Source organism: Hyperolius riggenbachi, chromosome 2, assembly GCF_040937935.1.
Source record: "Hyperolius riggenbachi isolate aHypRig1 chromosome 2, aHypRig1.pri, whole genome shotgun sequence".
Lineage (NCBI taxonomy): Eukaryota > Metazoa > Chordata > Amphibia > Anura > Hyperoliidae > Hyperolius > Hyperolius riggenbachi.
This window is the reverse complement of record NC_090647.1, coordinates 462,760,895-462,786,249: the sequence shown is the minus strand read 5'-3', so window position 1 is coordinate 462,786,249 and position 25,355 is coordinate 462,760,895. Positions and strand designations below refer to the sequence as shown.

The 25,355-nt window shown below is 43.7% G+C and overlaps 1 protein-coding gene across 6 annotated transcripts in view; it reads left to right on the top strand.

The window, feature by feature from the left end:
* The window catches only part of NEK8 (NIMA related kinase 8), a 173,764-nt gene that overhangs the window by 21,200 nt on the left and 127,209 nt on the right, over positions 1 to 25,355 (top strand). For all 6 annotated transcript variants that reach the window (XM_068270141.1, XM_068270145.1, XM_068270143.1 and 3 more), the window contains exons 4-5: positions 11,547 to 11,678; positions 14,530 to 14,735. In XM_068270141.1, the coding sequence (XP_068126242.1) occupies positions 11,547 to 11,678; positions 14,530 to 14,735 (338 nt within the window). The remainder of the gene's footprint in view (positions 1 to 11,546; positions 11,679 to 14,529; positions 14,736 to 25,355) is intronic.

Below are 25,355 nucleotides of genomic sequence, written 5' to 3'. Positions count from 1 at the left end.
GCTTGTGTGTTAAAGGTAGTGAATGCCTAAAAAGAGATTGTTCAGCATTAAAGGGTACCTGTCACCTCGCTCTGGCTTAACCTGAGTAGCTGTACTGTCCTTGCCTTGCTGATGCCCACTACTCATTACTGTCCTGGGGTTCTCTGCGGTACCCTCAATCTACTTGTCCATCCCATGTCCCTTGTGCAAATATGTGATGATGTAATTGCATGCAAGAGGATTTTCTGCAACTGCCAGCCAACTGGACGATTCCCCTGCCATCTGCACATGGGGAAAGGAATAGAATCCAGCACTGCTACTTTTGTGGCACTAGCACCTGAACAATGAGAGATTGAACTGGAAGGAGCCACATGCTCAATTTTTGGCCAAGTTGGAGTTATGTCTATGTGTATGTAGATATAAACTGGAAGTTTATTATGGCTATGATGTTGGAAGCCCCACTTCCAACTCTAGAGGCTCTGTCTCATCTGTACTTCCTTGCTTCCTTTGGTAGACAGGAGAACACTATTGTTCGCAACTGCCTGTGTAGACTTAAGGCTTCATGCACACACAGTAAATGGTTCTCGGCTGAAGCGGCTGGTCTGGCCTGCCTATGCCAAGAATCTAGCATGTGTCGGCAACGGTTGCAGCCCTCTAGATCATCTTGTCTGAGTGCAGGCCAGGTCTGTTATTCTCTTCCACTCCATCGTGCATTGCGCATTTGTCCCTCCTTCCCCCTTCATAGCATTGCGTCTGTACAGTACTCACTCCTGTCACCCTAGGGATCGATGCAGGCGACAGTACTCATAAATGTGTAAGAGGCTTAAAGGACACATCTGAGTAAAAAAAAAAAATGTACCCAGGTCTACTTACCCAAGGCTTCCTCCAGCCCCTGGCAGCCTATCTGTCCCTCACCGCAGCTCCAGTGTCCTGGGATATCCTCCGTTGCAGATGCCAATGTCGCCAGGCTCGCAGTCGCGATTCAGTGGCCGGGAGCGTTCTGCAGACACAGTAGATATGTGCCTGCATAGAACGCTCCAGGCCACGTGAGTGCGATCGTGAGTGGTGCTTGCGCAGGCACAGAAGATGCCTACCTGCTGAGGTCGGCATCTGCAACAGAGGGGACCCCGGGACACTGCAGCAGCAGCAAGGGACAGATTGGCTGCCAGGGGCTGGAGGAAACCCCAGATAAGTAGATCTTGCGCTTTATTTATTTTTTTTTTTTACTTGGACCTGTCCTTTAAGACGGCAGTGGCAACATCTCTGTATCCAGATATTCTGCACAGAAAGGTGTTTTTTTTATAGTTAAATGTTCTTGAAATTTGAAGTGCAAAATAATTCAGTTGTTATGGATGTTGGCTGCAGCTCCTCTGCAGTCTTGGCCTAGTTTCTGTTCCCGTGTTACTTGCTGTCAGTTATGGTTTTCAGAATCCCACGTCAGGGATGTGGGTGTAGGGACAGAGAGCACACATGATGATGTTTATCTTCCCAGCCTTCTCATTCAGCCTGCCATGTGCAGACTTTGACCCTGAAGTCAGTGAACATGCACAGCCTGTCATAAATACTTCACACCTTTATCCACACCGTGACAGCTTCTAGCTGATGTTATTACCTGTTACTACTTGTGGATATAGTTGTTTATTTCCGCTTATTTTGTATTTACATTATCAGCCATGTGACTGACTGAGAAGTACTATCGTTGCATGTCTTTCTGTAGTCTGGAAAGTCTCATTTGTATGTTATATGTAATGATAAATATTCTTACCTAATAAGCCAGGAGGGATTAAAAAAATGAGGGGGAAGAATTGACTATATAACACATGTAAGGTGTCCATTAGTAAGGAACCCACATTTCATCTCATATACAGGATCTTTTCAAAAAATTAGCATATTGTGATAAAGTTCATTATTTTCTGTAATGTACTGATAAACATTAGACTTTCATATATTTTACATTCATTACACACAACTGAAGTAGTTCAAGCCTTTTATTGTTTTAATATTGATGATTTTGGCATACAGCTCATGAAAACCCAAATTTCCTATTTTAAAAAATTAGCATATTTCATCCGACCAATAAAAGAAAGGTGTTTTTAAAACAAAAAAAGTCAACCTTCAAATAATTATGTTCAGTTATGCACTCAATACTTGGTCGGGAATCCTTTTGCAGAAATGACTGCTTCAATGTGGCGTTGCATGGAGGCAATCAGCCTGTGGCACTGCTCAGGTGTTATGGAGGCCCAGGATGCTTCGATAGCGGCCTTAAGCTCATCCGGAGTGTTGGGTCTTGCGTCTCTCAACTTTCTCTTCACAATACCCCACAGATTCTCTATGGGGTTCAGGTCAGGAGATTTCTGAAAAAACAACATATAGATAATGTATGTGTGATAAGTAGTGATAAAGTTATTGACAAAGAAATCAGAGCTGTGTTGAGCTGTGAAAACAACCTCCGTAACTTTAAGTGGGCATGCTACTGTAAAAAGGTTGCCCCCATTTTTGTATGTGAAATCCAACATTAAAGCAAATCTGAAGTGAAAAATTAAATTAGGTTTTTTTTACATAATAAAGAGAAGACAGTGGATACCATAGAATCCAGGTCCTTGTCTTGTCATTCTTGCACCGTCCCTGGTGAAAGCTGCCTGTTCTTCTAGGTCTTTGGCACTGCGTGTGCAGCCTTCTTAACAGTACTCACATCCCCTATTTATCCTGAAGACGGGCCCATCCCTACTGCACATGCTCTAGCCCGGACTCGGCACACTGTATGAATGCACTCGTCTCCAAAACTATAAGGGGAAGCAAGTAGTTCCGAAGGCTGCGTGAGGAGTGCCGAAGAGCTATTCTGCCTAGCAGGTCAGCTTCCACCGGGACGGCGCAGGAACAACAGGACAGAGTGAGGTAGGATCTATGGTATCCAGAGCCTTCCCTCTACATATGGATGGTATAAAAACATCATTTATTTATTTTTTTGCTTCACATGTCCTTTAATCAATACTAGATTGGCGAAGCACCCATGTTGTAGAGACAGGTCAGCGTGCCCAAGTCAATGGTCACTGTGTCACTCTAGACCGTAATGTCACCAATGGAATGCAGGACAAGCACCGCAGATGATCATAAAGCTCTTTTATTGATCACATCAATGAAACAGGCAAGCAGTGACACAGCGACAAACAACCGTTTCAAGCTCCATAGCTCTTTTCAAACTTACTGAACTGCTCTGAAAGTTAAGACTGTGAGGCTTCACTTGTATATAATTCAATGACCAATCGCAATCAACAAGGGCCTATGAGCCAATCACAACATGCCATATCAGAAGTAGACCTGATGGGGAATTATAGTACTGGAGTAAAACTCCACCCACCTACCCTTACAAGGTCACACATACACAGTACTAATTATTAGAGTATACACTCCTGTAGTGCATGGGCAAAAAAATCCTAAATCCGTTGCTTGAGCAAAGTGAAATATCTCACTATTGTATGGTGGAAAGAGCTCCACCTGCAGTCCACCTGCTCACAGTCCACATCAAGAGCCGATTTACTACAGAAACAATGCCGCAGCTGGAACTAATAACAACTCATTGACTTGGGAAGCTTCAACCCAGTCACCTTCCATCAGGTGCAGCAGAATTTACATGAGAACAGCTTATCTACTCATGATTGCATATGTAATGTGGCTACTATCTAACTACAGTGTTGTTTGCTGCGTATATTTCAGTAAATCATCCCACTGACTTTAAAGAGAAGCCAATGTGGGTATTTTTGTAAATTAGGAACGAACCCATTGGGTACTTTGCAAGAGTGCCTCTCCTGCACGGGACGCCCCTTCCCCTGGAGATTGCCGACAAGCTGCATGTCGGTAATTGCAGTGGGGGTGACATTGCCGCGCAGGAGGGGCAGGGAGCGGCGCATAAGGGGCACAGAGGCAGGACACGGACCTGGAAATATGCCTTAGTGTCCTATCTGCAACACCCTCCCCCCGAGCGCCTCCTCGGGTACACTTTAGCTGCTAAAAATGCTAACAAATGTATTCTTCTATACAACTCTATCAGCTGCAGACACTGGCAATTCTTATGGTTGTTTCTATAGGAAGTTAAAGCGTATGTCAGTGATAATCTAAATGGCCGTAGTGAATTGATTAAACAATTCAGAGACGTTTTTGCCCTCTAATTAGACTAAAAAGAATTGATTTTCTCGTCACCCCTCATTAATTCCTACTTAATAGAGCCAGTTTACAGGAGAAATGTTCGCTCTTGCCTCTGTTCATGTCAAACTGAGTTTGGAGAAACTTTTATTACCTGCAGCAGAATTAATGCTAAAGCAAAAGCTAAAAAGGGAAAGATGACCTTGTCCAGGTGGTATTTCTGTGTACTTGATGGTGGGAGGAGCTAGAGGGGTGGGACCAAACCACATGACCTGCGCCTGACTTCCCTGCACTTTTCTTAGTCCTTTGCGCAACTGCAGGACCTCTATAGAGTTGCCCCCACTCTCTGGAACTCCTTTACACCACTACTGAGGATCGCTCACAATACCTTAAAACAAGCCTTCAAAACACACCTCCTCAAGATTGTTTATCCCACAAAATTGTCTATCCTTGCAACCCACACTTGTGAAAATATTTTATATTCTTATTTGGCTCATAGCCTTGATATGCTGCGCTATCAGGGGCTCCTGGTGTCTCTGTCTCGTTTTTGTTTCCTCTGGACAGTCTTCCCGACTCCACTGGTCCACACACCATTTCTTTCAGTAGTGTTAGTGTTCAAACTCAGGATTGTGCGTTCAGAAACCTGAATTATGCCAAATACCTTACTTCATCACCTGAGATTGTGGGCGGGGTTACGGGGTTGTGGCCGCTTCAAGAGGAAGCATCACAGTCACATGTAGTGGGGTGTGGTGTAAGTGACCTACACGTGACCCTGTCCACTAGCTCCAGAGTGCTGAAGTGCCATGTTCGGCATGATTCGGGTTTCCAAATGCAGGATCTCAAATTCAAACACTAACAACCAACTAGAATTCATGAGCTCCAATTAATTATCAGTGATAGTTATGCTGTTTCTTGCTGTTTACTGTACAGAACTGTTCAGTTACTCTTACTGTTCAGTAAGCCTGCACCTATTCAGTAAGGAGTCCTTTGTCAAGACTCTCTAGCACCGCAGGGTGGCCTACTGAGCATGCTGTTAGTGCTATGAGTCCGACAGGACTACACAAGTTTTAGGATTACTATTATTAGCAACTATAAAAATATGAACCTCAGTGGTATTTTTCTGCAGTAAAGTCTAAAGTTATATGATGAGCACCTACATTTCTGGTTTTGTGGTTTCATAACCACTGACAGCTGGTTTCCATATATGTGGTTTACACAACTTAGCCACAGTGTTGTGTACCCATAGAATCGTCAGCTGACATTGATTGGACTGTTTCCATTGATTGCTACATACATGAGCAAAACATTTCTTCTTAAAGAGACTCCGTAACAAAAATTGCATCCTCTTTTTTATCATCCTACAAGTTCCAAAAGCTATTCTAATGTGTTCTGGCTTACTGCAGCACTTTCTACTATCACCGTCTCTGTAATAAATCAATGTATCTTTCCCCTGTCAGACTTGTCAGCCTGTGTCTGGAAGGCTCAGTGTTGTGGTTCTGCTATGAACTCCCCCTTCCAGGTCCCTCTATGCACACTGCCTGTGTATTATTTAGATTAGGGCAGCTTCTCTCTTCTCTCTTATCTTTTACAAGCTGGATAAATCGTCCTCTGAGCTGGCTGGGCTTTCACATACTGAGGAATTACAGACAAAGGCAAAGCTGTTTGCAAGAAAAAACGAGCAGCCTGAAACTTCAGTGCATGAGAACTGCAGGGGGAAAGAAACACACAAATGATCTCTTGAGATTCAAAAGAAAGGGTGTATACAGCCTGCTTGTGTACGGATGTATTTTCTATGTGTGGACATACTGTACATCAACCTACTTCCTGTTTTGGTGGCCATTTTGTTTGTTTATAAACAAACTTTTTAAAACTGTTTTTAACCACTTTTAATGCGGCGAGGAGCGGCGAAATTGTGACAGAGGGTAATAGGAGATGTCCCCTAACACACTGGTATGTTTACTTTTGTGCGATTTTAACAATACAGATTCTCTTTAAAACATTGTTAGTTAGAACTGCTGCAGCAGAAAATGATATATAATTTTAGTGACTAAAGCCCTGTAACCTACTAGACTGAACTCTGCCAGGTTGGCCCTTCAGGACCGTCTCCACTAAAGGTACCTATACACTATGTCGAAATACAGCAGATTCAATCACTGTGATCAAATCTGCTGTGAAATCGTTAACGCAGATGTTGACCGATCGACCGATCTCCATCCGAAATCGGATCGTTAGCGGTGTTCGATAGGGCGACAACCAACGCAGCAGTAATATCTCCTGTCCGCCTGCGTGAGTCCCCAGGTCCCTGCAGTCTCTCACTTCTTCCTGTGTCTTCATCTTCGCTTCACCTCCTGTCCCGTCCTGTAAAAAGGCAAAGCGCCCTCTACTGTTTTAACTTACAATTGTCACAGGACAGGATACAAAGTGAAGGGGAGAATGGAGGAGGACGCTGTAAGAAGTAAGAGGCTGCAGGGACCCGGGGACTTGCGGCGGGGAACAGGTAATATCATTGGAGCGGCAAGGCAAGCGGCAGCAGCACCTCCACAGTTTGGGTATTGATTTCATGCTGAAATCGATTCAAAATCTGTATGCAGTGTATGGGCAGCCAATAGATCCCTCTCTGATCAAGTTTGATCAGAGAGGGATCTATCTGTTGGTTGATCTGGAGGCAATCGACCAGTGTATGGCAGCCTTAACCCTCCTGGTGGTAACTCCAACCTACACTCGGGGAAGCCGCCGCAGAGAATTTCTCTGCCCCCGGAGGTTTTTTTTTAAATAAAATTGTTTTATCTGTTGTAGCTAGCAGTTCGCTAGCTACCATTGCCCCCCAAGTCCCTCCACTCTCTACTGATCCCCCCCCCCCCGATCACTGCCATTACACATACCCCCCAGGGATCCCGCGATGGCGCAGCCTCTCCAATCAGCGCCAGGCTTCGCTATGGGGAGGATCGGGCCTGAGCATGACGTTGATGACGTCAGACGTCATGTCTGATCGTCGCCATAGCGACGACTGAAGCACATTGGGGAGGCTGCGGCTCTCGCGGGATCACGGCTAGGTAAAGTATAGCTGCGGCGATAGGGGGGATCAGAAGGGTGCAGGGGGACTTGGTGAACAATGGTAGCTAGCCTAGTGCTAGCTACAACGGATAAAATATATTTAATTTAAAAAATCCCTCCCGCGGACGCAGCCTCAAAAACTGCGTACCGCCAGGAGGCTTAAGAATCTAGCAGGTTTTCCCCGAGAGTGCTTAAAGATCGGACCCACTGGGTCTTCAAGTGATCGCAACAGCTGAGTGCATTGTTCTGCTTCATACTCCAAATGCCAGAAGCCATCTTGTTGTCCCTCCTCTCTTCTCCATAGCAACAGTACGTCATGCTCAGCCATAGCTAAGGGATGCAACTATATGAGCTCATAGCCAGAACTGTCCAGGAGTCCTGATTCCCTATTGGCAACAGTTGAAGTGCCTGCATATACAGTTTAAAGGGGAACTCTAACCCAACACTGAACTTCATCCCAATCAGTAGCCGATACTCCCTTTCCCATGAGAAATCTTTACTTTTTCTCAAATAACTCATTGGTGGGGTTGTTATGAAACCCCTCCCATAGTATACTGTCATGCCCATGGTCCTGACAGTTTGCTGTCTGTGAACCTCATTGCGTTATGGGAATAACTTTTTCCAACTGCCAAGCAAGCAATGTTTCCCTCTTTGCACAGAACCCTCAGTAAACGAACATTTCGTACAGATCACCTGGCAGAACTAAAGATGTCACCATGTGATGAATGTCAGGATGTAAATCAAGGAGAGTAAAGATTTTACAATGGGCAAACGCTGACTAAGTAATCTATAAATGAAAATTGTAAAAAAACAAGCAATTTTATTCATTATGTTATTTTCACTACAGCTCCTCTTTACGTCTGCACAGTGGCAGGTCAGCCCAAAGACTGTCTGGTCTTGTAACTGCAATCCATGATCTATTACTATCACCACCTTCAAGGATACATGTACATACTTTCAAAAGTAAATAACCATTACCCATGGAACACCCTACAGGTGCTTAGGCTATCCCTAGCAGGGATGTGCTGTTCTGTAGCTCTCACCACCGAGGCCCCTTGGTCTTTTGTGACAGTGGTGACATTGTAAACAAGCGAACCACACTGTACTGCGTATGACCTGTCTACATTGTAGACCCAGCTTTTGTTGTTGGAGTCAGGTCTACAATGCAGCCGCACCTGTGCAGGACAGCACCGCTCATTTGTGAATACTATACTATAGGTTGGACCTGGGGCCAAGGTAGGGTGTGACTTGCAGGCAGCGATCATTACACTAAAGGAGCCCATACACTCAGCCGATGTCTGGCCGATAGATCGATCAAAATCGATCGATCGATTGGTCGATTGCAAATCGATTGACCAGTCGACCGATTTCGATCGATTTCAATCGATCTGGCAGGCTGGAAAATCTAGGTCGATCTGTTGAGATTGCTTATCATTTTGCATTGGCCCTAATGGAAATCCGATGGCAAAAAAATGCCATCAGATCGATTTTTAAACTGAAATCTATTGGAAATCTGTTCCTAGTAAAAAATGTTTCTAAACACATCAGATAGATCAGAAATCTATCTGATGATCTATCTGCTGCTAATCTAACAAGTGTATGGCCACCTTTAGAGTGGAATATCACTTTATCCAGGTTTGGATCTCTGGCACCTATGTATACACTGCTTTATGGAGATGAAGATTTCATTTTTCAGCACGACCTGGCACCTGCTCACAGTGCCAAAACCACTGGTAAATGGTTTACTGACCATGGTATTACTGTGCTCAATTGGCCTGCCAAATCTCCTGACCTGAACCCCATAGAGCAGGTGTCTCAAACTCAGTTTACCTGGGGGCCGTGGGAGGCAAAGTCAGGATGAGGCTGGGCCGCATAAGGGATTTCACAATCAGCAGATCCCATACCCCCTCCCCCCCCCCCCCCCCTTGCATTGATTTTTATTTCAAAATCAAATTCACACTGAAGCGAACTATTTTGCCTATTTTACCTTATAGTTCGCTTCAGTGCTCCCATTACAAGTAATCCACCATGTCCCGGCCGCAAAACGAGAGCTGCAGAGCCCCCAAATTGCCCAAGGGGCATCTCGCTGGCATTTCCTGAAAGGGGCAGAGCTTTCAGCTTCAGCTCTGCCCCTCCTGATGTCAATCGCGGCGCATCGCCGCCTCTGCCAGCCCCTCTCACTCTTCTTTCACAGAGAGGAATGGGGAGAGGCGGCGATCCGTGCGGCGATTGACGTCAGGAGGGGCAGAGCTGAAGCTGAAAGCTCTGCCCCTTCCAGGAAATGCCGGCGGATTGCCCCCACGGGCGATTTGGGGGCTCTGCAGCCCTCGTTTAGCGGCGGGGATGTGGCGGATTACTTGGGAGCACTGAAGCGAACTATAAGGAAGCTTTTGCCGGCGCGGGACACAAAATATTGTATTGAGCCCGCGGGCCGCGAGTTTGAGACCCCTGCCATAGAGAATCTGTGGGATATTGTGAAGAGAAAGTTGAGAGACGCAAGACCCAACACTCTGGATGAGCGTAAGGCCGCTATTGAAGCATCCTGGGCCTCCATAACACCTGAGCAGTGCCACAGGCTGATTGCCTCCATGCCACGCCGCATTGAAGCAGTCATTTCTGCAAAAGGATTTCCGACCAAGTATTGAGTGCATAACTGAACATAATTATTTGAAGGTTGACTTTTTTTGTTTTAAAAACACTTTTCTTTTATTGGTCGGATGAAATATGCTAATTTTTTGAGATAGGAAATTTGGGTTTTCATGAGCTGTATGCCAAAATCATCAATATTAAAACAATAAAAGGCTTGAACTACTTCAGTTGTGTGTATTTGAATCTAAAATATATGAAAGTCTAATATTTCTCAGTATATTACAGAAAATAATGAAATTTATCACAATATGCTAATTTTTTGAGAAGATCATGTATCTATCTATCTATCTATCTATATATATATATATATATATATATATATATATATATATATATATATATGTGTACTTCCAGGTTTTTCACACCCACGAACGTTCCCGTCGCCATCCTGCCAGTTTGTAATCTGGGAATGGGAACATAGCCGATCAAAGTAACGAATGATCACCGGCATTAGCGAGATGCCTATAGTCATTCACAAAGTGAAAGTAAAACACATACACAAGACTTCCTGTGTACTGTTCACAAAATGCAGGGTTAAGTGTTGGGACATCTAGTAGTCAAAAAGTAAAAACACATTCACATATACAAAAATACGTGAAAAAAATAAATCACCCATTAGTTATTAACCCCTTCAACCACCTTTCCCTATAATTACCAAAATAAAGCACTGATGAAAAAAATTACAAAACGACAACATTAAAAAACGACAAAAAACAAAATTTAAATTGTTACCATAGGGACTCAGCTTTTTTTTTTTAATATGCATGACAAGAGGGTATATTACTGTTATTTTTGCAAATTAGGGGTTTTAATTATTGATATAGTATAAAGAAACACAAAGCGGAAAAAAATCACCTTTATTTCCAAATAAAATGTTATTACCATATGTTGTACCAGGGACATTATTTAAATGTTGTAATAATCTGAACAAATGAGTAAATAAAATGTGTGGGTTTTATCTACAGTAGCACATTTATTTTAAAACTATAATGGCTAAAAACAGAGAAATGTATTTTTCTCTTTAAAATGCATATCAAATAAAATAATTCTTAGCAAATAGTATCACCCAAAGAAAGCCTATTTTGTGGCGTAAAAAACAATATATAGATAATTTCAGTGTGATAATTAGAAATAAAGTTATGGGCAAATGAATGGGAGGAGCGTGATATGTGAAAATTGCTGTGGTTTTAAGGGGAAATAACCTGTGGTAGGGAAGTGGTTAAAGCAGGTGTGACACTGACCAGCAAACATATCTTACCCTAAACTTCAGCCAACCTAAGTTCTTGCAGCTAGATCAAGCAACAGCAGTCTCTTTCCTGTCATGATTGTTCCCACTATAGTCCTACAGGAGCTCACTAGGGCCAATTAGCAAATAACTTACCAACATGGCTTACCATTGTGAAGTGAAAACAAAGTATTCGAAGTAAACTCGGCATTGAATTGGAGAAACATGCAACATTCTAGAAAATATTGACCTTGTTGAGAATAGATTCTCACACAATTCCAGCACTGTAAAACCACAAAACCACCATAACTAAAACAATATTTATTGACTTAACCTCATTATTATATGTCATGTGATATGTTACATTTTGCTTTTGCATATCTGTTTCTTGAATCAGTGAGGAGAGCTGCAGAAGCCAGCTGTGTTGATTTATTGATGACTTTTGGTCATCCTATTCCTGTTTGTGAAATCACATTTTTCTGCTTATTTTTCCCTGCAGGTTGTGGGAACTCCGTGTTACATTTCTCCAGAACTCTGTGAGGGAAAACCCTACAACCAGAAGAGTGACATCTGGGCCCTGGGATGTGTCCTCTATGAACTCACCAGTCTTAAGAGAGCATTCGAGGCAGCAGTAAGAGCACATCCCACTTTTTTTGTGCAAGCTTTGTGTCATGTGTAAGTCTTATTTGACCATTGACACTGGAAGGTGATCAGGTGTGCACACAAGGTATGCCTGCCACCAAGGGTACACAGAGTTCAGATTATGCCACAGAGTGTCACAAACTCTTGGCTATATAGGTGTATAAACATGCTAGACTAAATATGGCTGTTTGTGGCTGCCCTGGTTACAGGAAAGCTGCCATGCACCTGAATATTGACACTATAAAAGCTGACATTATAAAAGCTATGTGATGGATTACTGTACTTGTGCACCTGCCACAATGTTTTTTTCAGCTTCTGGGTAATGGGTCCTAGGATGGAAAAGTTGCTGCAATGCAAAAGTGCAGAGAGAGAGAGAGAGCACAAGCAATAGACTGTTAATGGAGTATTTTCGTTAATGGGCACATGTAATAATGGCATGTGGAAAAAAGGGATCCGGATATTGCTGCTAGTAGCACATCAATAAAATGACTGATATTCTACTACATGATTCTGATAATAAAATATTGGTAATGTTTACTGATATTTTACTATGACCTAACCTTACTCTCACATCGAACTTTCCCTCTACCGATGCTTACCTCTATCCGTCCCTCTACCGATACCTAACTCCTCTTATCCCTCCCTATACCTATGTCTATCCCTTATCCCTCCCTCTACCGATACCTAACTCCTCTTATCCCTCCCTATACCTATGTCTATCCCTTATCCCTCCCTCTACCGATGCCTAGCCCTTATCTCTTCCTCCACCAAAGCCTAACCCTTATCCCTCCCTCTACCAATACCTAACTCTTATCCCTTCCTCCACCAAAGCCTAACCCTTATCCCTCACTCAAAGGATGCCTAACCCTTATCCCTCACTCAAAAGATGCCTAACCCTTATCCCTCCCTATATCGATGCCTAACCCCTATCCGTCCCTCTACCGATACCTAACTCTTATCCCTCCCTATACCTATGTCTATCCCTTATCCCTCCCTCTACCGATACCTATCCCTTATCCCTCCCTCTACCGATACCTAACTCTTATCCCTCCCTCTACCAAAGCCTAACCCTTATTCCTCACTCAAAGGATGCCTAACCCTTATCCATCCCTATACCGATGCCTAACCCTTATCCCTCCCTCTACTGATACCTAACTGTTATCCCTCCCTCTACTGATACCTAACTGTTATCCCTCCCTCTACCGATGCCTAACCCTTATCTCTCCCTCTACCGATGCCTAAACTTTATCACTCCCTCTACCGATGCCTAACTCATATCCCTCCCTCTACCGATGCCTAACTCTTATCCCTCCCTCTATCGATGCCTAACCCTTATCCCTCCCTCTATCGATGCCTAACCCTTATCCCTCCCTCTATCGGTGCCTAACCCTTATCCCTCCCTCTACCGATACCTAACCCTTATCGCTCCTTCTATCGATGCCTAATCCTTCTCCCTCCCTCTATCGATGCCTAACCCTTATCCATCCGTCTATCTGTGCCTAACCCTTACCCCTCCCTCTACCAATGCCTAACCCTTAATCCACCAACCCCCCTTGGTCGTGTGCCTAACCCTTAACTTCCCCCCCCCATGGTGCCTAACCCTTAACCCCCCCCCCCAACTTGTTGGTGCCTAACCCTTAACTACCCTGGTGGTGACTAACCCTTTTAACCCCCCCCCCCCCCCTCCCACACACACACACACACATACACACACAATGCCGTGACTTGCGGCAATATGCAGAAATGTGATAAAATAGTGGGGGCCGGGGGTACTTGTTGCTGTTTGCATACCCTTTAGCCCTGGCACTCGCTATTTTATCAGGCACCTCCGGGCGACCCAAATTTTCACTTATCGCCACTAATCATGGCTTTTATCATTGCCGTGAATTTCGGCACCCTTCTTTCCATGGCACCCCAGGCACCCTTTTTTTTTCCTGTTTCCCCTTTAATACCAAGTGGTTTATTATTGAATAGGTGCAGTTTTTTTTTAGCATAACTTGCAATAAGGCACCTACAATAAACAAAATAATGTGAGTGTGAATAATCTGTCTTTGTTGATGTCTGTGAGCAGGAATCAGTAAAGTTACTATTTAACCTGTCTAACACTTAATACATTTTTCGGGCATGACACAAATCCAAATCTCTTTCTGCAAGGCTAAACACAGTTTCATCAATACTGCAGCATGGGTGTTTTTCTAGCACAGGAAATACCATATCTTTCTAGAGAATCGCAGGGACTGTCACATACCTGCTGCTGAGCCCTTATCCCCTTGAGAAATATCAGTAATTCCAGACAGTGATGTTATCTGCTGTTTTACTGACTTCATGTTTCTGCAAAGTAGACAATATAATATACTGCAGTATGGCGGTGCTATGTTAAAACATGACAAACTGCACATGTTGTTTGGGGGGGGGGGTTACTATGCCAATCCAGATTTATTCTCCATTTCGCTCCATGTTTTGCTCAGTGACACACCGGCAAAACATATTCAAGATGATAAACCCCCCAAAAAACAGTGATGGTGAACACCAGAGGAGGCCAGACCATCACTGTATACACACAGTCGATCGTAGCTGTACCTTGACAAAGGGGACCCTGTGTGGCTGATTGTGTGTCTATGATCGTGATGCAGCAATAAAAATTTCCTGTTAAAGTGGTGTGTGGACCTTCTTTGAATAATTGTACAGTCAGGGGAAACTCTGCATTTGAACAACAGTGTCTACAGAGGTCCTTTCTAGTATTTATTAGAACCGTAATGTAGACTACATAATACATCTGATAATTTACACTATGTATTAGTACTTGCAGATTATAATGTCATGCATTCTTGTATATGTAGAATTTACCTGCCTTAGTGCTGAAGATCATGAGTGGTACTTTTGCTCCCATATCGGACCGCTACAGTCCTGAACTCCGACAGCTGATACTAAGTATGCTGAATCTGGACCCCTCCAAGAGACCTCAGCTGAATGAGATCATGGCTCACCCTATCTGTATACCTGCACTCCTCAACCTGTACAGTGATATTGGCAGCATCAAAATGAGGTCAGTAAACAAGTCAGCTGCAGCTTTTCCTCAGTCACAGCTCTCTAACCATGCATCGTACAGTGAGCAGGCTGCTGACAGCAGCACAGGCACAGTGCACTAGGAGAGCAAGGCTCATTACTAATGTCTCTATCTTGGAGAGTCCTGTTTTAGGACTACAGTAATGTAAGCCATACATCTAGCGATGATGGGCAGATTTGACCAAGAGACAAATCTCTCTCTGATCGTATCTGATTAGAGAAAGATCTGTCGGCTGCCTATATTTACCTGTCCTGTGTCGTTGTGCCCGCCTGTCTTCCTCCGCTCTTCTATTACCTGCATACATGCTGCTGGTGTGGCGCGTGTGACGTCATGCACTGGCGTGCTATGCGCACAGCATGTATTAGCCTAATAGAAGGGCGGCGAAAGACAGATGGGCACCACGACACAGGACAGGTAGTGTATAAATGCACACATTACATAACAATTTACACATTACATATACAGGATCTTCTCAAAAATTTAGCATATTGTGATAAAGTTCATTATTTTCTGTAATGTACTGATAAATATTAGACTTTCATATATTTTAGATTAATTACACACAATTGAAGTAGTTCAAGCCTTTTATTGTTTTAATATTGATGATTTTGGCATACAGCTCATGAAAACCCAAATTTCCTATCTCAAAAAATTAGCATATTTCATCCGACCAATAAAAGAAAAGTGTTTTTAAAACAAAAAAAAGTCAACCTTCAAATAATTATGTTCAGTTATGCACTCAATACTTGGTCGGGAATCCTTTTGCAGAAATGACTGCTTCAATGCGGCGTGGCATGGAGGCAATCAGCCTGTGGCACTGCTCAGGTGTTATGGAGGCCCAGGATGCTTCGATAGCGGTCTTAAGCTCATCCAGAATGTTGGGTCTTGCGTCTCTCAACTTTCTCTTCACAATATCCCACAAATTCTCTATGGGGTTCAGGTCACTAGAGTTGGCAGGCCAATTGAGCACGGTAATACCATGGTCAGTAAACCATTAACCAGTGGTTTTGGCACTGTGAGCAGGTGCCAGGTCGTGCTGAAAAATTAAATCTTCATCTCCATAAAGCTTTTCAGCAGATGGAAGCATGAAGTGCTCCAAAATCTCCTGATAGCTCGCTGCATTGACCCTACCCTTGAAAAAACACAGTGGACCAACAACAGCAGCTGACATGGCACCCCAGACCATCACTGACTGTGGGTACTTGACACTGGACTTCAGGCATTTTGGAATTTCCCTCTCCCCAGTCTTCCTCCAGACTCTGGCACCTTGATTTCCGAATGACATGTAAAGGTTGCTTTCATCCGAAAAAAGTACTTTTTACCACTGAGCAACAGTCCAGTGCTGCTTCTCTGTATCCCAGGTCAGGCGCTTCTGCCGCTGTTTCTGGTTCAAAAGTGGGTTCATGCTTCCATCTGCTGAAAAGCTTTATGGAGATGAAGATTTCATTTTTCAGCACGACCTGGCACCTGCTCACAGTGCCAAAACCACTGGTAAATGGTTTACTGACCATGGTATTACTGTGCTCAATTGGCCTGCCAACTCTCCTGACCTGAACCCCATAGAGAATTTGTGCAATATTGTGAAGAGAAAGTTGAGAGACGCAAGACCCAACACTTGGGATGAGCTTAAGACCGCTATTGAAGCATCCTGTGCAGTGCCACAGGCTGATTGCCTCCATGCCACGCCGCATTAAAGCAGTCATTTCTGCAAAAGGATTCCAGACCAAGTATTGAGTGCATAACTGAACATAATTATTTGAAGGTTGACTTTTTTTTGTTTTAAAAACACTTTTCTTTTATTGGTCGGATAAAATATGCTAATTTTTTGAGATAGGAAATTTGGGATTTCACGAGCTGTATGCCAAAATCATCAATAAGAAAAACAATAAAAGGCTTGAACTACTTCAGCTGTGTGTAATGAATCTAAAATATATGAAAGTCTAATGTTTATCAGTACATTACAGAAAATAATGAACTTTATCACAATATGCTAATTTTTTTAGAAGATCCTGTATACATACACATTGCAGGAACAGCACCGGAGATTTAGTCGCTCGTCCCAATATCACTCGCCGTTACCGGTAACATTGATTAACAAGGATTTTTTTTTTTTTTTTTAGGAATTTGCTACTAATGCTTCATTTATAGCGGACCTGAACTCAGAACGTCCTCTCTGCTCTAAAAGATGCACAACAGCACAATAACCTTTAACCACCCTGGCGTTCTGATTAAATCGCCAGGGTGGCTGCGGGAGGGTTTTTTTTAAATAAAAAAAAAACTATTTCATGCAGCCAACTGAAAGTTGGCTGCATGAAAGCCCACTAGAGGGCGCTCCGGAGGCGATCTTCCGATCGTCTCCGGCGCCCAGAATAAACAAGGAAGGCCGCAATGAGCGGCCTTCCTTGTTTTGCTTATATCGTCGCCATAGCGACGAGCGGAGTGACGTCATCGACGTCAGCCGACGTCCTGACGTCAGCCGCCTCCGATCCAGCCCTTAGCGCTGGCCGGAACTTTTTTTTTCCGGCTACGCTGGGCTCAGGCGGCTGGGGGGACCCTCTTTCGCCGCTGCTCGCGGCGAATCGCCGCAGAGCGGCGGCGATCAGGCAGCACACGCGGCTGGCAAAGTGCCGGCTGCGTGTGCTGCTTTTTATTTCATTAAAATCGGCCCAGCAGGGCCTGAGCGGCAGCCGCTGGCGGTGTTGGACGAGCTGAGCTCGTCCAGACCGCTCAGCTGGTTAAACAAAAAAACATTTCTTTGTTACAGCTAATACAAATCCTAAAATACATCTGCACTGTTTCTACTTCCTGATTCATGGAAGCAGACATATTGTTAACAGCCTGTACTTTCAAATGGGCATATCTGCTTATCTGTCGTGACAGTCATGTGAGACAGAAGAGACCAAATTACAACTTGTGATTAGACACAAATGAGGGAGAATTAAACGGGCTAAACTCTCTAAATACATACAGGGTGCATTTCTCTATTTTTTCCTTCTTTCTTGTGCAAGAGTTCAGGTCCAGTTTAACTACTTACACTCCTCCAAAGACAGCTTGTTACTGCATTGGAACATTACATGATTTACGGGAAGTTTCCTTGAAAACCTAATTACATGACTGCATTAGTTAAGGAGCACACAGCCATTAGCCCCAGGTCTAATAGGAGAACAGCTGCCTGTGAAGTTTCAATAGCTGTTTATATGCAAGAACTACTGTAATCACTCAGCTTCCAGGTATCATAGGCAGAAAAGTCATTGTTTAAAGTATTCCTGAGGCCTCTTGCACACTGCATGCGATTCCGATTTTTAATCAGTTTTTACATCCGATTCCGATTTTCAATCTTTACTGCATGCTGCATTTTTTTATCTGTTTTTCTGTTGAATGTATTCAGGGAAAATCGGAATTGAAAATCCGAAACAGAATCGGAATCATAAAACGGATTTTCAATGTGCAGGGAGCCTGATACTGTATTTCAGTTTAATAAAGCACCATTTCATTAACCTTCTTGCCAGTTATCCCGAGCTCAGCTCGGGGTAACCTGCGCAGAAGGATTTCTCCGGCCCCGCTGGTCCGATTTTCACAATGCTAGCTGCGTGCATATCCCGCTCGCCGCCGATTTGCCACTACCCGCCGCGCAGCCCCCCCCCCCTCCAGACCCCTTGCGCAGCCTGGCCAATCAGTGCCAGGCTTAGGGGTGGATCGGGATTCCCTCTGACGTCATCCCGACGGGGGGGAAGCCCTGCAGGAAATCCCGTTCTGAACGGGATTTCCTGCTTACTCTGATCGCCGGAGGCGATCAGAGTGGGTGGGGGATGCCGCTTGTCAGCCCTGGGCTCGCTACATGATTAAAAAAAAAATGTTTTAAAAAATGCTGCGCAGCTCCCTTGCCGTCAGAATTGGAACGGCAAGGGGGTTAAACCACCTGCAGCCTATTTTCCAGTGGTGAACACAGAGTTATAAGACTTTTCTGACTTCTGGGATACCCAGTATGGGATAAAACATTATTTATTATTAGTAATGCAAACTTTTTTCAGTAATATGTTGCCAATATTTTAGGCACTTATTTGCTAGAATAATAAAATAACTCACTGTTTTACTCTAGGCTACTGAGGAAAGACTCACTAGCCTAGAAATACAAGGCAACATTAAAGCCCTTAGACATATAAGACAATATTCAGGACCCTAGCAATACCAATTATGGTCCACGTCTATTGTTATACAAGTCAGATCTTTAGAGATACAAGGCAAGACCCAGGTCTATAGAGATACAAGGAAAGACCCAGGTCTATAGAGATACAATTTTTACAACGGGAGACATGGCATCGCTTTCAAACAGAAGTTATACCTGAATTATCTATCTGCATGGATGTGCAGAGCTCCAGAAACTGGACAATATTACACACCTAGCACTCAAAACAGGCAAAGGAGGGTGTTAGCTTCAGGAAATAATGTGTGCACAGATTATTACCTAATAGACTTCTCCACGGTGATGATGGACCCTCTCGGGGAAGGCCTAACACTAGTCTAGCAATAAAAGCATAATATTCCTTGTGCTGCTAATCATAAATGGTATACACATTTCATCAAGCAGACGGACAGACAAATGACAGCACTCAAGGCTGCACCTGAGATGTTAACTAACAGAGGCAATGCAGAGCCCCCCTGGGGCTAAATACATGCCTTGAATGCAAAACAGATGCAAATTATGTACTAATTCTAATCTAAAATTTTAAATGTAGATTTGAAGCAATGAATGCAGCTAGCCACTAGTATATTTACGTTCAATTTGTACAGCGGGAGACATGGCAGTGCTTTCAAACAGAAGTCTTTCAAACAGGGTGTCTATTAGGTAATAATCTGTGCACACATTGTTTCCTGAAGCTAACACCCTCCTTTGCCTGATTTGAGTGCTAGTTGTGTAATATAGTCCAGTTCCTGGAGATCTGCACATCCATGCAGATAGATCATTCAGTTTGTTTGAAAGCACTACCATGTCTCCCGATGTACAAATTGAACCTAAGTATACTAGTGGCTAGCTGCATTCATTGCTTCAAATCTACATCCAAATTTTTAGATTAGAATTAGTACATAATTTGCATCTGTTTTGCATTCAAGGTATGTATTTATCCCCAGTGGGGCTCTGCATGCCTCTGTTAGTTTACATCTCTGGTGCAGCCTTGAGCGCTGTCATTTGTCTGTCTGCCTATAGAGGTACAAGGCAATAGACAGGTCTGTAGAGATACAAGGCAAGACCCAGGTCTATAGAGATACAAGGAAAGACCCAGGTCTATAGAGATACAAGGCAAGATCTAGGTCTATAGAGATACAAAGCAAGAGATTCAAGGCAAGACCCAAGTCTATAGAGATACAAGGCAAGACCCAAGTCTATAGAGATACAAGGCAAGATCTAGGTCTATAGAGATACAAAGCAAGAGATTCAAGACAAGACCCAAGTCTATAGAGATACAAGGCAAGACCCAAGTCTGTAGAGATACAAGGCAAGACCCAGGTTTGTAGGTATACAAGGCAAGACCCAGGTCTATAGAGATACAAGGCAAGACCAATGTCTATAGAGATACAAGGCAAGGCCCAGGTCTATAGAGATACAAGGAAAGACCCAGGTCTATAGAGATACAAGGCAAGATCTAGGTCTATAGAGATACAAAGCAAGAGATTCAAGACAAGACCCAAGTCTATAGAGATACAAGGCAAGACCCAAGTCTGTAGAGATACAAGGCAAGACCCAGGTTTGTAGGTATACAAGGCAAGACCCAGGTCTATAGAGATACAAGGCAAGACCAATGTCTATAGAGATACAAGGCAAGGCCCAGGTCTATAGAGATACAAGGTAAGACCCAAGTCTATAGAGATACAAGGCAAGACCCAGGTCTATAGAGATACAAGGCAAGACCAATGTCTATAGAGATACAAGGCAAGGCCCAGGTCTATAGAGATACAAGGCAAGACCCAGGTCTATAGAGATACAAGGCAAGACCCAGGTCTATAGAGATACAAGGCAAGACCCAGGTCTATAGAGATATAAGGCAAGACCCAGGTCTATAGAGATACAAGGCAAGGCCCAGGTCTATAGAGATACAAGGCAAGACCAATGTCCATAAAGATCCAAAGCAAAGCCCAGGTCTATAAGGGGGGATACAAGGCAAGACCCATGAAAACCAATGCCCCTAAAGATTCAAGACAAGACCCAGGAGCCTAGAGATACAAGGTAAAACCTATGACCCTAAATATACGAGGCAAGATCCATGACAGTGGTGATTCAAGGCAAGTCCCAGGACCATAGATATATATTGCAATACCCAGAATCCTAGAGACACAAAGGCACAGATCTCAAAAGATACAAATCAAGACTATGGACCCTAGAGATACTAGGTAAAATGCCGTAGTCTAGAATAACCAAAGCAAACCCCCTTTCCCTAATAATCCAACAAAAGATCCAGAACATCACAGTGATCTGACCTTTCATTGTGCCTAACGGGAGGGGACATGGTGCATTATTCCACTCATACGCTCTCACTTTTTTCTGTGGGAACAGCGTGCGGTTACCATTGCCATCCACCCTTCTTCTTACTGTTATCGATAGGAGGGAGGTTCAAATGTTGCTGCCACTCACCCTCCTTTCCACAGGGGATCCTGAGATGCTATTTATTTTTCCTAGGTAGTGAGGTCTGTGGAGGGATTTAGCAGAAAAGGTAATTTTTCAGAAAAGCTACAAGTACATTTTAAATTGAAAGTGGTGTCTGTTATTTTTCATGGATTCATGGTTGCACAGGTTTTCTCGCCTGGAGTGACAAAATGGCTAGAGGCGCCCCTGCATTTGAGCACCCTCATTAGATTGTGTTTTAATTTTGAACGGATGTTTCCTCTTTCAAGAATGCATGGGGGTTTTGTTGCTGATAGTTCAGCAACAGATGGACATATATAGATTGCTGAACCTGCTAATGGCTTTAAATATCAAAAGCCTTCCTCCATGTGTGTGTGGAAGATGTGTAGGATGCATTGTCACATAGAGACACTTGTAAAGGTTTAATGAGTAATTTTGTACCTGCGTGTATGAGAACATGTTTCATATTCATTTGTAATTTAGTGATTCACACAACACTCTGCATGGATGGACTGACACAGCAGACACATAGCTGGTGTTATGATGTAAAAGCAACTATTAGAAGTATGAAAAGTCTATTCAGGGTTTGTCATCTTCCCTCCAGCTCCTCTCCCGCCTTCACACATAAATCTCTTCAGCTGAGTCCCTGAGAGTCATAGACAGCCAGCACACTTTGTATGAAATAGCTTTATTTAAAAGCAACAGCAATCATTTTTTCCACTGTACATAAGCATAGTGTACACTAGTGAGTCTTTTTATCCTGTTCAATAGCGAATTCTGCAGTGGCGTGCGCGCTCCCACACGCACACATCCGCAAATCACGTAGACAAACGCCAACGACACGCACACAACCTACTTAATAAAATCTATGGTTTCTGGATCCTTATGTGTACAAAACCAAATATTTTATTACGTAGGATTTCTATATTATTACTGTATTTAGAGCTACACATTTGTAGCTTATTTTTCATATCATGATATTGTCGAAGGCATGAAAAGCTATTGCCTCAAGGTGCCCCCATCACACTTTCTTCTTCCCCAAAACTCACATACTGATGAAATCCTTGTGAAGGTCCAGCAATGGCATCTCGTGGAGCTTCTGGCCCGGGTCCTGATATCTTAAAGGGAACCTGAAGCGAGAGGTATATGGAGGCTGCCATATTTATTTCCTTTTACTAGTTGCCTGGCAGTCACATTCATAATTCTGGCTTTGGTAATGTCTGAAGCACACAGCCGAAACAAGCATGCAGCTAATCTTGTCTTGTCAAGAGTTTTGTCAGAAACACCTGATCTGCATGCTTGTTCAAGGTCTATGGCTAAAAGGATCAGTGGGACTGCTAGGCAACTGGTATTGTTTAAAATTAAATATGTCAGCCTCCATATCACTCTCACTTCTGGTTTTGTTTAAAAATGGCCACTGCATAATTGCAGCAGCACAACCTCCCATATTGCTGTGTGGAAGAGGGATGTGAGGCACTTTATTCCCTTATCCTCTTGCTTAAAGAGACTCTGAAGTCTCCAAAAAATGAGTTTTTTACTTTAAAAACCTCTTTAACATAATCGCCCCTCCTAAGACGCCGCATACCCACGGCTGAAAACTCCATCAATCACCCCTAACTCCCCCGGCAAAATCCACAACTTTCTTGGTCGTGGATTTTGCAGCCTTAAAGGTAACCTTAAGTCACAAAAAAAAAAAAAATGAGTTTTACTCACCTGGAGCTTTCCTCAGCCCCCTGCAGCTGATCAGTGCCCTCGCTGTGTCCCTCCGATCCTCCTGTCCCCGCCGGCGGGTACTTCCTGGTTCCCCATCAGGACCCGACAGGCTGGGATCGCGAGTGATTCTTCGCGTTCCCAGCCACAATGTCTCCCCCTATGCTGCTATTGCGGCAAGGATTCCGCAATAGCAGCATAGGGGGAAATATTGTGGCTGGGAATGCGAAGAATCACTCGCGTTCCCAGCCTGACGGCCGGTGACGGCGACACCGGTAGTGGCCGCCGCCGGGGACAGGAGGATCGGAGGGACACAGCGAGGGCACTGATCAGCTGCAGGGGGCTGAGGAAAGCCCCAGGTGAGTAAAACTCAGGGTTTTTTTTGTGACTTAAGTGTCACTTTAAGGAGGCAGAGCTTTGGGCTGTAGCTCTGCCTCCATGCTCATCAGTCAGCACTGATCGCCGCCTCTCGCTGCCCTTCTCAGTGAAGGAAGACTGAGAGGAGCGGGGAGAGGCGGTGATCCTGGCTGAGCCCAAAGCTCTGCCTCTATGCGGAAGGAGCCCTGTGATGTGCCCCAGGGAGTTTGGGGTGATTTAAGGAGTTTTCAGTATGGAGACTTCAGAGTCTCTTTAACCTGTTTACGAAAGGATAATTGCTATTACTGCCATAAACCTCCCCCTTCTGTTCTAGGCACTGGTGGCATTGTGGATGGCACTGTCGCCTTGCAGGGCTGGGTCCCCAAATCTCAGCCAGGGCACTATCTGCACAGAGTTTGTATGCCCTCCCCGTGTCTGCGTGAGTTTGCTCTGGGCGCTCCGGTTTCCTCCCACATCCCAAAAACATACAGATAAGTTAATTAGCTTCGCCCTAAATTGGCTATGATAGACCTATGACTTTGGTAGGGATTAGATTGTGAGCCCCTCTGAGGGACAGTTAGTAAAAAGACTACATAAATACTAAATAACACAGTAGAGTCTCGGTTATCCGGCATCAATGGGGATTGGCTGATACCAGATAAGTGTGCTTTCTGGTTGCTTGAGACTCAATGTTAAAAATATGCCTAGCTAATACAGTACTATACCCCACTCTATATACATACCATGAACTCTGTATTAAATGTTGAAATACAGTAATTGAAAGCATATTAACCTTGGGGGAGCCGAGAAACCCAGCCTTTAAGCACATCAGAGCTCACAAACAGCCTTAAGGTGTGTACACACATCAGATAAAAGTCTTTGGAAAATGAAAGATCACAAACCAATTTTCCCCCCTTCCATGTAGTATGAGAGCCATACTGACACAGTCTATTCTATGGAGCTGAACTCCCCATCAGACAGAAATCTTTGCAAGATGCTGCACACACAGATGCTGTAGACATTCAAAAGATCAGTATCTGCAAAAGATCTGTTCCTGCAAAAGATCCGTTCCTGCAAAATGCATTCATAGTCTATGATATCTGCAGATCCTCATACACACCTTGTTTAACAGACAACCATCTGCAGATCTGACAATTATCTGCAGATCTGAAGATCCATCCTGGTGGATCTGATGTGCAGATGAATGTCTGTTAAACAAGGTGTGTATGAGGATCTGCAGATATCATAGACTATGAATGCATTTTGCAGGAACGGATCTTTTGCAGGAACAGATCTTTTGCAGATACTGATCTTTTGCACATCTTTGTGTGCAGCACTTTGCAAAGATTTTTATCTGATGGGGAGTGCAGCTCCATAGAATAGACTGTGTAGAGTATGCCCTCATACTACATGGAAGGGGGTAAAATTGGTCTGTGATCTTTCATTTTCCAAAGACTTTTATCTGATGTGTGTACTCACCTTTAGAAGTTGGCCTTCACTATTGTGAGAACTGCCGGTGATTTGTGCTGGTTGGTTGATACTGTTGGATAGTTGAGTTCCGGATACCTGGATATTCTATTAGAATAAAAATAATTTACACAATGACTGGAAATGCAGCCAACCTTAGCAAATACTGATATTTGTATGTATTTCAGAAGTCAATTTACTTTATTATTACATTCTAAATATGTTATTATATTTGATTTTTTTTTCAAGGAAGGCCGGCAAACATTGTTACTTCTACGATTCTTTTGTTTGATGGACTGCTTTCTTTATTTGGCTTTAGTTCTGCTTTGAAGGGACTCTGAGCACTCACTAAAAATGAAATAGTGACTTACCTGGGGCTCCGTTATGGGAAGACTTGTGCCTAAAGTTGTCAGGGCTGCTTCCCTCTTCCTCAGTTCGCAATATCA